Raw genomic sequence first — 18,632 nt, forward strand, 5'->3', positions numbered from 1 at the left:
CTTAAATTTTCATATATTTTCTGAATTTTTTTTAATCTTTAGCGTGAAATAACACCTTAACTGTGAAAAATGTATAAATATAAAGAGTTACATTTACAACTGAACTTTACATTTTAGCGTGTTCACCAAAATCGGGGCCAGAAAAATATAGTTTTTTACCTTCACTGCAAAGCCAACTCGGAACCTAGTGTTAAGACACATAATCTTCAGTAGAATTAATTTATTATTAGTCATCAATAAATAATATCAACCAAGAAAAACTTTTCTAGACCAGATTGTATGAGCATGCTATATCCTCATTATTTTTACGGTCATTTTTGTTAATAATAAATTCTTCATATTCAAAAACAGCTTTGTGACAAAATTTTTTTTCTTCCTTTGCTACTTGGTCAGTAATAAGCAAGAGAACCAAAATTATCTTTTACGTTTAATAAATCGAACAAAATTAGTTAATTATTATTAATTAGGGTTGATATATATACTAAAACAAAATAATATTTCTGTACATGAAGCTTTATTTTTTTTAAACAAATAAACTTTTCAGCAAATAATTAGTGTACATATTTTGAATGTGTAGACAGTTCAACAGTAGATAAAAAATATTCAAAAATATTTTTAAATGCTTACTTTTATGTTAATGTTCTAGAATACTATAATAATGAAGTTTTTAAACTAATAATAAACTTAAATATTTAAAAAAAAAAACAATATTATACTTTCCAAGTAAATATCCTATCTAGGAATGGATACTGACAAAACAATCACCATAAAAAATGAGTATTAAAAACGATAACAACAATATATTTAAAGAGGAACATAAAATCAAAATATAAGACAAAAATTTAACAAATGGAGACAAGGAGTTCTTAATTTAAAACGGGAGAACCTAAAATTATTTTAATTAAGTAAGATCAAAACATCAAGAGCCACAGAACCATACAAATTTCAATGACCACAAGTCAATAATTATCACAATTTTAAAATAATTCTCGAATTCTCTTGCTTAAAATAAAAATGGACTACCATCATCTTGTTTGGGCTTTGCCTAATGAGATTTTTTTATATACTGTAGTGTAAGATTTCGTGAATATTATGTAAATTTAGAAAACGAAATACATTGATGAAATTTTATTTCTAGGTAAGTAAGTATTATGTTACTATTCAGCTGTAACAGATTTAATCTCTTCAACTTCGTTAGTAACCTTAACTGGGGAATCTTTGGATTTGTCGTTTTCACTGATATATCCTGTGTCCGTGTTCAATGAATCTTTAGAATCTTCTTTTTCAGGTTTTTTTAAAGTATCATTGGAACCTTCCAAAGTGTCTGTAGACAGTTCTTTTTCCGATGTCGCTTCATTTTTCAGTGACTCGATACTTTCATGCTTTGAGTCATTCTCTTCAAAAGACTTATTTTCTACAACCGTCTTAGTACTATCAAGGCTTTCATTCAATTCGTTTTGTGATGAGTCTAAGTCTTCCTTTAGAGGTTCTTCAGCGATTACCTCCGGTATTTCTTCTTTTGTTTGATGAGATTGTTCTGGTTCCACATTATCTTGCTTATCATCTTCAATTACATCACTCGTTAACAATAAACTCAGATCAGTCCCATTTAATAGCAGTCTTACCAAGGAGGGTTCTTTTACACTATCTAAGAATTCAATTTGGAATGTGACCAGCTCAGCGACTAGATCTTCTAATTTAGATTTTGCTGCTTCATTGGAGGGATCGTCAGTAAAGCCTGCGAATCGACAACACTTGGCTAAAGGTTCTATTATTGCGATATCTTCGGGCAGTTGTCTAAACTCTTCACACTTGGCCTTGTTTCCGTAATCTATAAACTGCACATGGTATCCCACGTCACAGAATTCTAAGATACGAGACCTATACCATTGACCATCTTCGTTCCAAATCGCAGCACATATCGATCCTATTTTCAGCTCGCCAATTTGTTCAAATTTTTCACCTCCAGTGAGCATCTCGGTCACTTTATCAAGAGTTGACATGGAGTCATCCAATTGTATGTAAAATTCTTCTAAATTGTTAACATAACAGACTTTCCCGCTGCTGTGCAGGTCCTGGCCGATAGGCGTCGGTCTTTCTGTTGTGGGATGTTCTTCACAAAGGCCGACAAGTTCCTCTGTGACCGACTTTCCCTCCAGATATAATTCAACGATAGAAATATCGCCTGAGGCAATAAATTGGACGTTAAATATTGTGGCGCCTTCTGCTGCCAATTCATTAAATTTAATTTCTGATTTTCGCGACCATGACTTGATGTCACGGGGTTTTTGTAAGGCACATTTTCTTGATAAAGCTGGTTTGACTTTAAGCTCATCAGGTAAACTACGTAGTTCGTTGGCCATTGAGGCATTACCATAATCCATGAACAACACTTCAGTGCCCTCTGAACCGTCGACGATAACTTGCGCTCTGTACCAGGCGCCATCTTCAGGGTATTTGGCTGCACATAAAACTCCTTCTTCCCTTTCCGTTAACTCCGGGAAATTTTCCGCATCAACCATGGCAGCCTCCATCGCTTGTAACTCAGGTGCTGCCGTCTCCAATTGAATCCAAAACTCGGATGGCGAATTGACATGGCTGGCGAAACACGACGGTAAGTCACCACATTCAGTCTCTTCCGATCGAGTTGCGTGTCCCTCAGATACTAATTTATCTGTCAGATTTTGACCATTAACGTAGATATCTACGTAAGTAGTAACATCCTTAAGAACGATAAGTGCATCGACTGGTGAAGACGTATCGCCCACTAATTGGGTGAAGTAGTCGGAGGCGGGCTCTGACCACTGGCCGGTGCCAGTCGGGATTGCATTGACACTAGATTTTATCGCGAATTTTTCTACTTCCTTCAAATTCTCTGGCATTATTTTTATTAAGCCCGGTTCGTTATCGAGCACATCGGTATTCCCGTAATCGATAAATCGGACGGTAGTTATATCGGAATCCGAATCGAGTATTTCCGCTCTGTACCACTGGTCGTCAGCTGAATATTTGGCCACACATAACGTATTCATTTCACGGTTTTCGATATCCGCATAATTATCAGCATTTGCTTGTAGTTCCGCTTGAATCTCGTCAATTTTGGCAACTTTATCCGCCATTTGTAGCCAAAAGTGTCCTGGGGTGTCGATATGACTGATATAAACTTGTGTGCAGCCTTCTGGTAATGAAATGGGTTCTTCTTCCATGGGCGTTTCTATTTTAGGTTCTTCTATAACTTCGCTTGAAGGGACACACGGTCCTGCTAATTTCTCATCAACCAATTTCATAGATAAATCTACGCCGTCCAAGTGTAAGTTGGCGAGCCAGCCATCGTTGCCAAAGGTTAAAGTAACTTGGACTTCTTTTTCTGTCGTCCATTCCGTAAATTTCGATACGGTGTCATCTTGTAACGCCAAAAGCCCCAAACTAACCACTAAAGCTAGTGAGCATGGTTCATAGAACTTTGAATCTAGTTTCTTAACATTATCTTTGGATACGGCTTCAGAGTTGCCGTAATCGGAGAATTGAACCTTAACCTCTGTTTCTGTTGAATTTACTACTGTAGCTCTGTACCAGTTACCGTCAGACGATTTAGCGGCACACAGCTCATCTGCTTCAAATTCAGTCAATGCTTCAGGAGTTCCTGTAGGACAAATATATATCTATATGATACATTTATTTCACACTTCACATTTTGAAAACATTGCGCGTTAAATGGCGAAACTTAACACCGCTCTTTGTCTTATTATTAAATCGGGAAAATGAAAATAATTCATTCTCTCGAGTGACCCACAGCCGTTACGCTTAAATTCATTCAATGCGCCATGACGGCTCTATGATGAGCCATCTATATATATAAAATCGAAAGGTCACTCACTCATCACCAAATCTCAGAAACTACAAGTGCTAGGAATCTCAAATTTTGCATAGGAGTTACTTATAGGACATAGGTGCTCGCTAAGACGGGAATTTTCAATATTCGACTTCTAAGGGGTTGTCTTTGGGGTCGAAAGTTTGTATGAAACTTCGTTACTACAAATGCTAGGAGTCTCAAATTTTGCATAGACGTCACTAGGACGTAGTCATGGAGACAGAAATTAATAATAACATAGTTCACGCGGGTGTAACCGCGAGCTGGCCACTAGTGCTTTATAATTGTTACTACAACAAAGTCAAATAAAAAAAAAATCATAATACCTTTTTCATAAAAATTATACAATTCCTCCAGCAACATAGCTATTTTGTTACCATCGATTGCCTTTTGTAAGTATATTTCATTCAAATTCTCTATATGAGGTATGTAGGCATTTCCAAAGTTATAATTGAACACTGCTCGGGTACAAAGTTGTACTACTTCGTCGTAGGCACCTTCGTCGGGTTCAAATATGGCTATCTTCTTTCCTGTTATTGCATCATATAGTGTTGAAACTAGGCTATAAAAGAAAAAAAGTTTGATTTAATATGAAATTAAGCATGCAATACAAATTTATTCAATGTTATTAGCTACAGGATGGTTTCGAGCATATTTTTCTAAGGCCATTGTGGAGTAGTAATACAGTGTAAGACTATAAGGGCGATGTTTGCGGGTTTGATTACTGCTGGGGGAACAAATCATTTTCATAGTCCAGCACGGCGTTGATTTCCCCACAGTTGAACAGAGTTGTTTAACATCATGTTTTTACAACAGCCTTTGCCTAGTTTACTTCAGGGTGGAAGCGTCAGCGCTCCTTTTACGGGAACAGCACATAGGGTAAAATATTTCAAACCCATACCTAAAGAAATTAATCAAGATACTTCAACAGTTTAGATGTAAGATTTTTTTTTCATTTCACGATGTGTATCCATACCATACATACATACAAATAACGTAAACACTTACTTCTACAAAAATACTACTAAAGGTTAAACAACTTTGAACTTTGTCGCCAATATCTACGACTCGATTTTGGAATGAGGCGTGTGCGACGGTGTCCCTGCGGATAGGTTTATGTCGGCGTGCGTCGTTCTTGAGAAATGGCGTTTTATTTTAGAACGATAATTATATTATTTATTTTCTTTGAAAATAAACTTTTTCATTTTTGGGAAAAAATGTATTAGGCTTTTATAGAGTAATTAAAACTGTGGTTTCATTTAAAGTGATGTTGACGAAAATATCCTGTATATGAAGGATACTGTTTAAAATAAAAAAAAATGATTTAAAACCACAATTATTGGACAAAGCCACTTAAAGACGACATGTTAGCATCCAAATGTAATGTGTATATTTACCTGATATCTTCAACATCATTAACGTAAATGATAAACTTGTTCCCAGTCAGTTTGTTCTTTAATTCGTCCAGTGATAGTAGGGTATTCGATTCCGTGGTAAAGTTGTTAAGACAGCATTGTAGAGATTGGTAATAGTACACACTAAGTTCTGTTGGCAGGATCATTAACTGCAATTAAGAAACATAATTAATCTTAAAACATATTTTTGACATCTTTTTAGCATTAGCTGTTATGATGGCAGCTGTTGCGTTTTATAGACATAATCCAATAAAAGGGACTACTTCAGGGATAGTGATTATTTTATAGTTGTCGAAAAACCTATAGTGAGCCGCAATTTGCCTTATTACCAGAGTAAAGAAATGAACATATTAAATATTTCACTTCCCTGGGTAGCCGTCACGCTTACAGTGCACGAGGACGGCCTTAATGGCCTATCGCCATCTCAAATCCCTGACTCTTCAACATAAACCCTACATACATTGCCCAAGCTTGTGTCCACGGTGTTGCCGTAGTCGGGCAGGTTGGCGATCACGTGGTCCACGTCGGTGACGTCACTCAGTATGGCGCGATACACGCGGTCCTCCCGTTGTACCGTGCAGTGTACGCCGCTTGCCAGATTATCCGCCGAGAGGGGAGTTAACTGGAGGAAAAGAAAAATATATTATTTTGTACCTATTATCGCCATATATTTTCACGATTTGGTAACAAGATAAAGCATAACTAACTTGATTTTAAAACATGACTTCTTTAATATTTCATTAATTAGTCTAGTTGTATCAAACCAAAATAGAATCTTTCCCATCAACGGTGACGCCATAGTTTCTAAAATTCTTAACATATTAAAAACTATTCCTTTTAACATTATTTTATAATTACCTTGGCTCGATCAAAGTTAGCAATAGCGTTTTCTACCAAATCAGCTTTGTCCAAGTCGAGTTGGACGTAGAACTTCTCGAAGGATTCGACGTGTGTTACACGACATAAGATTTGTTGGCCCACTATAATTGTTAGATCGATGGCTTCGTCTGTAATATGTAAATAATAATTGTTACCGTATGTAATAGATGCGAAAGTAAGAATTATCCCTAAAAATATATTACCTTTGTGTTTCCCATTTAACTTATTTATTATATTTTTTCTTTCAATATAAAATACTACAGGTCAACAACTACAATCATTATTTAGTTTTTGGTTAATGACTGTGTGTAGTACCTACCATACGCAATTTCGTTTTAATAATTCAATTTCGTATTACATTTATAAACTCATTCATATTTACTTAAAAATCCAAAACCAACCTTTCAACGTGACAGACGCCTGCGCCTCAGACATAACAGCCAATTGTTTCTCCACCAACATATCAGCTACACTGACACCATTATTCCATAGAGAGACTTTATATTGTTCTTCATTACACTCTTGGAATATACACTGATATCTTGGAGCGTTAAAACAAAGATCTATTTCTGGATCTGCTTTCCATTCACCATGTTTCGGTCCCACACCAGTTAAAGAACAATGGACGGCCATTTTGGGTAATTCCATCAATTCCGTCTCCATTTGCCAAATATCCCTAGCGTCGACCAGTTGTTTATTTCCGAAATCAACGTATCGGACGATGAATTTTGAAAATGGATGAACCGAAACGATTGTTGCTCGATAAAGCACTCCATCAGCTGGATATCGAGCTAAGACTGAATCGCCTACAGTTATATTGCCGGCGTAGGGCCTTACACCTTTGTAAAGCTGTGGAATCTTATGCATCATGTCTAGAAACTTCGGTTGCAACGACAATATCTGAGTATAGAAATTTTCCGGAGAAATAATCCAAGTAACAGACACTTCTTGTTGAGATCCTATTTCCACTGTTGGTTGCGTAAAAGGAGTATCTAATGGCAGTGGATTCGATAATTCTTTGCACTGCACTTGGTTGAATTTTTTGAAGGGCGGTCTACGTTCTCTGCCATCTTGCGATCTAAAGCTCCTTTCCGATCTCTTATCACCATCTGAGGTGAATGATCGATCTGACCTATCGGCCCTATCAGCCCTATCTCTTGGCGTAAAGTTACTTCTCCCTCTATCTCCTCTATTGTCTCTGTGGTCACCTCTGTCTCCTCTATTTTCTCTGTGGTCACCTCTGTCTCCTCTATTGTCTCGATGGTCACCTCTGTCTCCTCTATTGTCTCTGTGGTCACTTCTTTCTGCTTTGTTATCACGGTACTCTCGTTTTTGATTCCAATTTTCTTTCTTATCACCCCAGTTATCACGTCTTTCTCTTCTTTCAGGCCTGAAAGGTCTATTACCTCGATCGTCGGTTTTGTGTTCATCATCTTGATTGAATCTGTCCCTGTAAAGATAACAGATTGATATAGATTTAAGCAATATATGACGTTCATGTATAAGTTAATTTGCATTAATGTTAAAATTAGTATTCGAGATGCATTTATACACCAAATAACATTGTTATCAGTGCAAACCTAAAACTAGATCTATCGATTGTTACATTTGACTAATAGTTAAAAAAAATAAAGGCTGAAAATAAACACCAAACCAAAGCCGAACAATATGATACAAAATGTGCTGAAACAAGGAAAAACAATGCTAGACATTTATATTCAAAGCGTTTAAGCAATATAGAGTCAAGAGGCAGTTACATAATATTTATTTTAAGACTTTCACATGTGATATAACAATGTAAAATATTCCTATAGCATATTTAATATTAACGGAACGAGTCCAAGTTACGTGTTGATGCGTGATGAAGCAAATGGGGCGAAACGAGTGCAATATACAGTTATTATTACAAATGCGCATATGCTATAATTGTTCTAGAACACGATTCTTTTAATATTTTAAATAGTAAAGATTTCTATTTCGCATAATTATTGCAAAACTTTGATCTTACCAAAAATATTTTTTTTTATGAAGTTAATGTTTTTAGCTCACAATTTAAATAATTATTTTCAATTAATTCACTTACTACATTTATTTTAATTTTTAAACTTTACATATAATTTCACTTACATATTGAAGAACGCACTTGGACAAAATAAAATTAAAAAAATATTATTTTATAAAAAAAAGTTTTTAGTCTTAAGTAAAAAAAACAACAAAACAAGGCAAGCGAGTTAGATGAAATATATTTACAAAATGTACAAAAGTGCAAAAATAGCTGTACACATGAATATTAAATGTATGTTACAATGTCAGCATTAAAAGGTCTAAGCCAGAAATTTCATTGTATGTGCTGTTATTCCAGATTCCGTATTTAATTACCTGAACTATTATTGAATGAAATTTAAAAATCCTTTCAATCAAAACATTATAATATTAATGTAGTTTCTGCTTTTTTAGCTTCACGCTGTATCCCGCATATAGCAGGGTAGGAAGGCACTGGGCACTTAGTGTTATAACATTCCATTCCCATTGAAACACTTCCGTACCTTACTTTCCGCTGAATTTGAGAGATATTGGGTGGCGGATATCAACCCCGAGATTTGCCTCCTTACCGGTGCGAGGAAGTCAAACCATCGTTTGTTCGCTCTTTACTCGAGAACCCTCGTTAACGTTATGCCTCGAAAAACACGAAAAAATCGGTGGAAAGTGGATAATGGAGTGTCTTACTTTCTGGGGAACCTATTTCTGCCCACATGCGGGATACAGCGTGAAGTTATGATTGTCAATTTTGTTTTGTATATTTACTGCTTAAACCACATAACACTGACAAACACACACATTTCACACACGTTTACTACCGTTTCAGTCTATCCTGTACTTTATGTGTTTGGGCATCGAGGGAGGCGGCTTCAGCGGCCTGTCTGAGTCTCTTGCCCACTCCACTGCCTTCCTTCTTCCAACTCTTCTTATCTTGTTCACCTCTTGGTTTTCTTCTGCTGATTGTATATTAAAAAAATGCTATATCACTAAATAATTAAATTATTTATATACAAAAGTATAGACGCAAATAACGACTTGTCTGCGACTTTCCCCTACTTCACTGCCTTTTTTCTTCCAAATCTTCTTATCTTGTTAATCTTTTGATTTTTTTCTAATGATTACTGACTATACATAAACTTTTCTATTAATTTATTTTATATTAATTATAATTTACAATTTTGCTTAATATATAGCAATTGCTTTATCATTTGGTTGACTTTGATTAAATTTTCAATCTAAAGAGAGTTAATATTACTGCTTATTAAACGAACCATACTAAATATATTTGTAATAATCCATAATGATATACAATAATATAATACCTAAGTATTAGGAATCTAGGTTAATTTGTGCATATTGAATTAGATATTGTTCATATTGCATAGTAATGTCCCCTGGCGCAGCTTAGTTACTAAATCAATACAGTATTTTACTGTACTTAATTTTTAATCCTCTAAGTATTTGCAAATTCAAATATAAAATCCAAGAAAGAAACAAAATATTGCATATTAAGAGACCGTCGTGGGGCAGCGGTACACTGTTTGACTGTAACGGTTGTGGGTTTGATTCTTACTTGGGGGGAATTAATGATTTTCACTTTCTTTTTCTTTTCTTTCTCTGGTAATATGCGTAAAGCAACGAAAATTGTGTACTAGTTTCCCTCTGCCTACTTTGCCATATGCGGGTGCAAAAAAATATGCCAAAAATATATGTCTATAAGGCCAACATATTGTAATATTGATAAAGACAAAAAATACATTAGAAATTGGAATAATGCGACAGAACAACCATTTGGACCAAATAAATAAAATACAAAATTAAGTCATTGCAAATAATTACAAAAAAAAAAAAACAATTACAAAGTTTCTATTTGCTACATATACAATATACAAACTACAAAAATAAAAAAAAAATAAACAAAGAACATTATAAAATTGTTTATAAAATTATTTTATAATAAAAGCATTCATTTTTAATATTTTCAAAGTATTATTCCACAATAAGGACAGAAAAAAAAAATAGAAACTGAAATTGATAAATTGAAATTTATCTATAGTCTATTGCTGCAACGAAAAGTGCACAATGCGTTGTTTCGATATAATTTTGTAATAAGCATTGTAGTAGTATTATAAATTCAATTTTTATTCGATTTAAAAATATATATAGCTAGTATATGATAGCAATAAACAATTTTTTAAATTGTGTACTGGGGATTTACTGATTTTATTTTTTAAAGAGTATGATTTTACAAAAAAAAATGAATAAATCAACCAAGTCTCGACAAAATAAAATGTTAATGCAGAAATCAGATCAGAAAAGTCATAAAACAAGCATTAAATGCCATATTGACACGAATTTTTAAAACTTTTATTTGCTATTCCCCAATTATTCCGCAGAGAATAATTTTCATTTCTTTTCTTTTCTCTAGTAGACAACAGCGCGGGGTTGAGTTCCATTACTTAATACACAAATCCTCAAAAACTGGGCGGTGCATGGAGTGTCTTAACACTAGGTTCGTGTTGTACAATAGTTTTATAAAAATGAAATTTCGTCCATCCATCCATCTCTATAGAGTATTTTAAAACATTTAAATAATTTAATTTAATAAAATACTTGAAGCTATCGTGGCATATACATATATAGCATAACAGAATCTAAACGTGACACTTATAGGTTCCACACCTAATCAGAATAATAAAGTATTTTCACTTTCTGATCTGGTAAGATGGAGCGCAGCGTTAAGTTCCGCCAGTTTACGCAATATATGAAATTCATATAGTGGAGTTCAGGGTGTTTTAACACTAGGTTTCATCGTACCCTACTATATTGGATGATGGCCAAAATTAGAAAACAAAATATCAATAAAATGTTACCTTTCTCTATTATCTCTATCTCTATTAGGTCTCGGCGGTGGCATTATATTCTGTGGTGGTTGCGTATTCTCTTGCCAGTCATCATCGTTGGCGACGACTGGCACAGTATTAGTTTGCTCTCGAGGTTTGTTTGGTACGCGTCTGTTTGAAAAGGAAAGATTTGATATATATTTGATTTACTTTAATTTTTTATATATTCCAACTCCTAATTTTGTATTCCATTTGGTGATTAGAGACAATCTAGGATATCCACACACTTTAATTTAAATTATTGTTAACTAGCATATAATTAATTTAAAACTTTCTCTTCCAAAATATTCCTGTCATAAATAAAATGTTTTTCTAAGGAATGTCTAGACTCAGAATTATATAAAATATTCGATTTTATATTTTTTTGTTATATGCAAAAGTCTACCTACATCATATAGCAATAACTTAAATTAAATTAAAATTAATAAAGCCTTTTCTATACTCGATTCTTATGTACAACACAAATTAAATAAAATAATTATTTTATTTTTATTAAAAAAGAAATCTATGTATACAATTGATCATAAAAATAAACATAAATATATAAACAATAGAACATAACAATGATGTATCTTATATCAGAATTGAATAAATTAATAATTAAATATTACTCAGTACTCACCTATCGCCTCTATCGGATTTAGCGGCATACTTGTCACTATGACGACCGGGTCCCGCCCGTTCGAAGCCTTCTCGTTGGTCTCTGAGATACAAAAATACACTTAAGTACTAAAAGTCAACTGTATTGTTAAAAATAATAATTAAATTAATACCAAAAATTACATTTATAACAGAATATTTTAAAATATACAATAAAAAAGGTTGTATAGATGACAAAAAAATATTTAAAAAAAACTAAGAAAAATATGGAGAAAAGCACACAAAAATATGGAGAAAATGGATAATGAAATAGAATTAAAGCACGATTATACCTATACCAGTATCTGTGCATGTTGTGTGTACGAAATCTTGTACCAACTAAAATAAAATTTCTTTGGACGAGTTCAAAGACCGCGAACGAAGGCCACAGTAACCATGACTCAAAACCATTATGATTTTTTTGTTGTACAAGAAAAAGTTAACAGAAACGCAGTTAACTTTTCGACGAATCAGTCTACGATGTATAAAAATATGCTCTCTTTTTAATTAAACGGTTTAATTAACATAAACATCGTTTAGTAATATAGTGCAAATATTTTAATTTTTTTTATCAGCTTCACGCTATATCCCACACACAGCAGGGTAGGCAGAGTTCCCCACTTACCGCCGAATTCTGGAAGCATTGCCGAGTTGTACTGGTAGCACATTGTAGACTTACTTACGTAGATTGAGTCGCGGAACTCAACGCCGCGCTTTGCCTCGAAAACAGAGCGAAGAAATGGAAATATACATTTAGATAAATATTTCATTTTGTCTGTCTGTGGCTCAGTTACTAAACAAATGATTCAGATTTAATTTTGATTATTGAAACATTAACAGCTACGACTATGGTACAAAAAAGTCTAATCGACTGCATAAAAAATATTATTATTTATGTACTTCTCGATCTATTATTTACGCATACCTGTATTGAACCAGATTAACGAAAATATAATTAACGTAGAAAATGGCATATCGTTTTTGGTTTCCACATATTTGGAGACGTTGCGTCGGGTGTCGGAATCAAATGCCAATCTTTATCCAAACCAGGCAAACAAATGTATTTTAATAATATACATTCCCTTCAGTCAGACAAATCTCTCATCAGATATTCACATAGTATGTGAACTATACTAATAAATAATATCCATACCTATATTATAAATTCGAAAGTAAATCTGTCTGTCTGTCTTTTACGCAATCAGGGCCAAACCGCTAATTCAATTGTGATCAAATACTCATATAGAGATACTTGAGGGTCTCGGGATGAACATAGGATACTTTTTTTTCTCATATTTGTAATATTTTCGATATATACCAATATGTTAAAATACTTATTAATTTGACATGCAATTTATTCCGCCATGTTAATAACAATCGTCGCTATGCGACCGTTGCTAAGCAACGATTTGCAAAGTTTGTTGTTAGAAAACGTCACACAAAATGAGCTTGCTTAACGCATCTCTCTATTGAAAACTGAAAATAATTTCATAAATATATATTTAATAAATATTCGTATAGTTCAAGCGAGCGTAGTCGCGTTCGGGTCCACTTGTATTACTATATAACGTTAAGTGGATTTATATTATAAATTAAAACTAATTGTAGAAGTCATATCTGATTACTATTTTTATTTAGAAATCATTACCGTGGAAAATGTATGAAAGTTTCAATACAATAAAAATAACAATTTAAAAAGCCAAATAGACAAAAACTTAGTATTCAGTAAAGTCAGTCAATCGGTGCAAATGTATATTTTGTGAATATAATATTACTTTTATCTCGCTTTGCTTTCAAATTTATAGAGCGTTGTGTAAGCACTTTACTCGAGTGAAAGTTAAAAGTGCAGTTCAATGCAAATATATAACACTTTTCACATTTTTATTCAATTCGGAGATTTTATTAACAAATATTTTATTTATTACGAAGCTATATATATTGTTTTTCCTATTCTTTACGTCTCTCGAATTAAACCATCTATAAAGTCATCAGCAAGGTATGATGTGTGGTGATGGTTATGAATTCGATTCCCATTTGGAAAAATATTTATATTTAATTTCTGTGGAGGTCAATCGTGGCGCAGGGGCTCAAAATGTAACTGTACACGCGACTGGTTGTGGGTTCGATCCCCACTCGAGGGAAATATATATTTATTTAAATGCCCCCCTACCGTGAGCGGGATACAGTGTGAAGCCGATCTGATTTAACTTCTCTGTCTGCTCCGCTAAATATAGCAGAGTTCTGTATTGCACATAACTTATTTTAAGTGGAGACGTAATTCTGATTGCAGGTATAGTGGGCGACGTCGAAAGTATTAATTTGATTTAATATAGTCTATAGTACTACTCATTGAATGAATTATCTAATACAAAAAGGATTCTTCAATTCGAACTAAAGTTCATGCGATTAGCACGTTAAACCTTCTTATTAAAATTCTTTATTACATAAGTCAAGATAGTATTTAGTAAATAAAGCATAGTAATTTAATGGGATTGAATAGAATAACCACATCAAAGCTGTAGGTTAAAATTTGCGGCAAAAAGTCTTTTCCCTTCATCTACAAACTTTACAAAATATACTAATAATATCTTTCTTGTAAAACGTAACATAACTTTTCCTACTTTTACAGTTAATTATTATCTGCACACACATTACAACAATAGCTATGTAACTGTAAGAAATGTGTTTCGCTTGAGTAGTCGAGTTAATAAAGCTTAAGTAAATCCAATTACTCAGTTTCTAATGGCAGATCAAAGTAGATTTTTCTTTAAAAAAAAGTTAAATTGTCATCTCTCATGGAATTTCACAAATGTTTATAGCTACATTGTGGCAGTCATTAAATTAACCTCAGTAAATTGTGGTCTATGATTTATTATCTAATAATATTCGACAAAATATGTTTTTAGGTAACTTTTTCTAACCTTAAAGTAACTTTTACCTACGGCTTCTTCCCTGCCATGAAATGCAAATAACTATCAGTTGTGTATGACAGTATAACACATGACTGATGAAGTGACCGAGGTAACTCCAGCCTCAGATAAAAGACACAGCTAATATATACACAGCTACACGCTGTATCCTGCACACAGCGGGGTAGGAGGCAGAGGGAACCTAGTGTTAACAGACTCCATTCCCCATTTTCCACCGAATTCTGTGTGTTCAGCGTTGTATGCGTGGCGGCATACAACGCTGCGCCATGACTCGAAACTAGAGCGAAGAAATGAAAATATTTAATATCTTATTTCCTCCAGTGGGCATCGAACTCATGTCGCATTTACAGGTTTATTTACACGTTTGTGCTTCTGCGCCACGACTGGCTGCATTGGAATGCGAATAAATTTAAAGTGTTAATATGATTAGAAATCAGAAGTGAAATATATTTAAAAAACGCTACTAAAATACAAAACACCTGTTAACATATCAGAAGTGGATGTTGTAATTACACAACTTAATATTATCTACGGTCTCTAAAAAGCCGCAAGGGAGCTGGTACTATAATTATTTCATTCGTTTTTTCAAATTAAGCTTACCGGGCACGAAAACTGCCTCCCCTCTGGCCAAACTCTTCGCCATCCCTTCGTCTCTCTTCTTTAAAACTCTTTTCACGTCGAAAGCTGCTCTTTTTCTTGTCATCTGGAACACTTCCCTCTGGAGAACTGAACGTTTCAGACGCATCCTTACGCGGTGGAGTCAATTGAGCTTTAATCTGTTTAAAGATACGATTATTTTGTTTAAAAAAAAACTTTTCCATTTTAGGGAGAAAAAAATATATTTTTAATTGTATTAGGCTTTTATAGAGTCGTTAAAACTGTGGTTTCATTTAAAGTGGTGCTCAAAAATACACTCTGTATATACATCAAGTATGAAAACATGTGTGCAGGATCCAGCACAAAGGTGAAGAAAAAAAAATTACCTCAGCGTTTGTCCGTGGTTGAGACAGCTGCATCATACGCCGGGCCACATCCAGCGGTGGTGTCACAGTATCATCCACTAGGGACACTAGCATTGTGTCACTGGACAATACGCCTATTACGTTCGCCATTAGGGTTTTCTCTAGAGCTATCATTTCTAATTGATTTGATGTTTTAGATTCAACTGGTTTGTTTTCGTAGCCCTGGTTAAAATAAAAGTAAAGGTAAAATCTTAGTTGTCTTAGATAACCACAGTTTCTATATAAATTATATAGTTTCCAATAAGAATGTATGAGAATAGGAACAAAATTAAGTTTCACTTACTTATCTAATAATGCCATAATGAGTACAAATATGGATACGAGGAAGAGACTAAACAAATTTGGCTACCTTCCACAACAGTGTTATAACACCGAGTATTACAGATACTTGACAGATTATAAAATATTTCATTTATAACTTTATAGATGCTTTTTTTTTATTACTAAATTATGTGCAAGCAATCTATGACTATATACAGATTTAGTGTAGGTGTCATATTTTACTTCATCATGTGCATCCCATTGGTAGCAACCTTTTGTTTTCTTTCAACTGTTATTTTGTTGATATGTATATAGAAATTATTTAATTAAAAAAGAAATTTCAGGGGCATACTTACTTTTAGTGCACATTTCAGGGCTTGTGCTGGCAGCTTGATTAAGTCCGGTGTTATTGTTCTCAAATCATTCACATCAACTTCCTGTTCATTACCATAATCTACATATGCTACTACAACCTTCTTTCCCCTACTACCCCTCACCATGGCTCTGTACCAATTGTCATCATCAGGAAATCTGGCACAGCATACAGAACCTACCGCAAGCTCTCCAGGTGAAGAGCTATTTTCACAGTGACTCTTAACAGCTGCCATGACTGCATTCAATTCATCAATTTTATCAGACAGTTGAACATAGAATTTTATACAACTGTCCACATAAGAAACTAATACTGATTGTCTATTCCCCAAAGGCAACATATCTATCCATTTGAACTGCAAATTGTCCTTCATATTTACCATCAATAAATCTAAAACATTTTTGTTGTCTAAAAACAATTCACCATATTGAATTAATGGTGGTCCTTCAGGTGCTACAACTCTTAATGTCAAGACTTTCCCATTTACCAATTGTTTAAACGCTTCAATCAAGTGCGGACTCTTATGTAACTTCTTAACTCCTGATATACAGAAACGCATAGCAAAAACATTTGGTTTCACAAATTCCTCTGGAATATCAAATATGTCATAGTATGAAACCATTTCAGTGTCTCCAAAGTCAACAAAGAATAATTTACACTGAGATCCTGATAGGTTCATGACAATAGCTCTGCAAATTATTCGGTCACCGGACATTCTACCAAGGCACACAGTCCCAATCATTGGTGGCTCGGCCAAGCTACTGTGGGGCCTTCTGTTAATGTCATCCATCATTTCTTGCAATTTCTTTGCATCAGATACAAGTTGCACTGCAAATAGCTCTGGACCTTCTTCAGCAAATGATACAAACACTTTGTGTTGAGAATTTACTTCCAGCAATCGACTTTTGTAGGTAATAGACTTTTTTGGAGATGGTGGTTTATTGGATGTTATTGGTGTAGATGGTGGTGTAGCAGGCATTGGAATTGTTATATTTTGGGTGTGTTGAGGTTGGCGAACTGGTGCTCTGAGATTGACCATATTTCTTGATGCTTTGTTGGCTAACAATCTTTGACTCACTCCTGATTGAATAGGTGTTCCATTATATGGCACTGCTACATTCTGATTTATTCTCATTGCTGAGGCAGGATTGGGAAAGTTTTGATTGATTAAAAATGGTACATGTTCCGTAAAAGATGGGGGTTCGGTTAGTAAACTTGGTGACCAGCTTGTTTGACCTTGTGGACTATCATTCATTTGCAACAATAGTACTTCTTGTTTAGGCACAGGTAAAGCTATCCCAAACCTATTAGACACTAGATGAGTCGAAAGATCATTTCCTTTAAATTGAATTGATATTATTGATAAAGTGCGTGTAGGCGCTTCTACTGTTGCTGGGTACTCCGCATAACATAGCAGGCTTTGAAGTTTTAAAAGTAGAGGTTCGTCCCATCTTCCAGAGGGATGCATTACTCGAGACAAATAATAGTCAGTTGCCTGACCTCTTAATTGTAAAAACATTGGATCATAACTATCTAAGAAGCGTATAGTACTTAACGATATTATGTCTTTATTACCATAATCAATGAAATGAACTCCAACTAAGCCAGTGGCCAGGTTTGTTGTGCTTATAATTTTAGCTCTGTAATACGTTCCATCTTTGTATTTTGCGGCACAAATAATACCCTCATGAATAGCTGCCGGGGGCACCGCTCCTATACCCTTTTCTAAATTTTCCCTGGCCGTCTCAAATAAGCTCTCTACCATTAATGAAGATGCCTGATCAAGTTGGCCACTTATCTTCAGAAAATGTGCCTCACCATCAACGTGAGTAACATAAAGCCGAAAGGGTCTTTGAGCTTCTGTCGGCAAAGCCATGGTAAAATCACTTATTCAATAACGTTAGGCACTTGAAATAAAAAAAATTAAATATTTCTTAACATTATTCTTACTAGAAATTAAAGTAAGTATGTCACTTTGGACTATTACAGCTTCAGTCAACAAAAAATGCACTTTCTTTTCCGTTTACGTTTTCATTACAATGGCGGTACGATTAGCGATTGACGAATCCATAGATAATACACATATACTAGAGACGAATCGTTTTAATATTTTTTAATTTGTGTATGAATCAAAGACTATGCGTATGCGATATCAATGGTCAATGACCACAACATTATTATTCATCTGTAGTACAACTTTTGAAATACATTAAAAATTCCACAGGTTACAAATGGCAACATCAAACTTTATTTTAACTATGGAGGGAAAAGTATTGAAGAGGAAAAGGGATGTGTAAAC

The 18,632-nt window shown here is 34.2% G+C and overlaps 1 protein-coding gene across 3 annotated transcripts; it reads right to left on the minus strand.

The window, feature by feature from the left end:
- Window positions 1-494: 494 nt before the first annotated feature.
- On the minus strand, window positions 495-18,472 carry LOC146537543 (protein tudor-like). 3 transcript variants are annotated; one of them, XM_085187975.1, is made up of 12 exons: window positions 16,317-18,472; window positions 15,661-15,861; window positions 15,278-15,453; window positions 11,731-11,811; window positions 11,079-11,219; window positions 9,024-9,158; window positions 6,567-7,615; window positions 6,145-6,293; window positions 5,747-5,908; window positions 5,269-5,435; window positions 4,198-4,433; window positions 495-3,643 (listed from the first exon to the last, which is right to left on the minus strand). In XM_085187975.1, exons 1-12 carry the CDS (start codon window positions 18,207-18,209, stop codon window positions 1,158-1,160), a joined length of 6,876 nt encoding a protein of 2,291 aa, XP_085044101.1. In that variant the 5' UTR covers window positions 18,210-18,472; the 3' UTR covers window positions 495-1,157. The 3 variants fall into 3 exon arrangements, with proteins under 3 accessions (XP_085044101.1, XP_085044100.1, XP_085044102.1); XM_085187974.1 differs by having other exon boundaries at window positions 9,024-9,161; XM_085187976.1 differs by lacking the exon at window positions 9,024-9,158.
- Between the last annotated feature and the right edge of the window lie 160 nt (window positions 18,473-18,632).

Source organism: Heliconius melpomene, chromosome 7 (assembly GCF_056956725.1).
Source record: "Heliconius melpomene rosina isolate 202511_hmr_F chromosome 7, ASM5695672v1, whole genome shotgun sequence".
In the NCBI taxonomy this organism is placed as follows: domain Eukaryota; kingdom Metazoa; phylum Arthropoda; class Insecta; order Lepidoptera; family Nymphalidae; genus Heliconius; species Heliconius melpomene.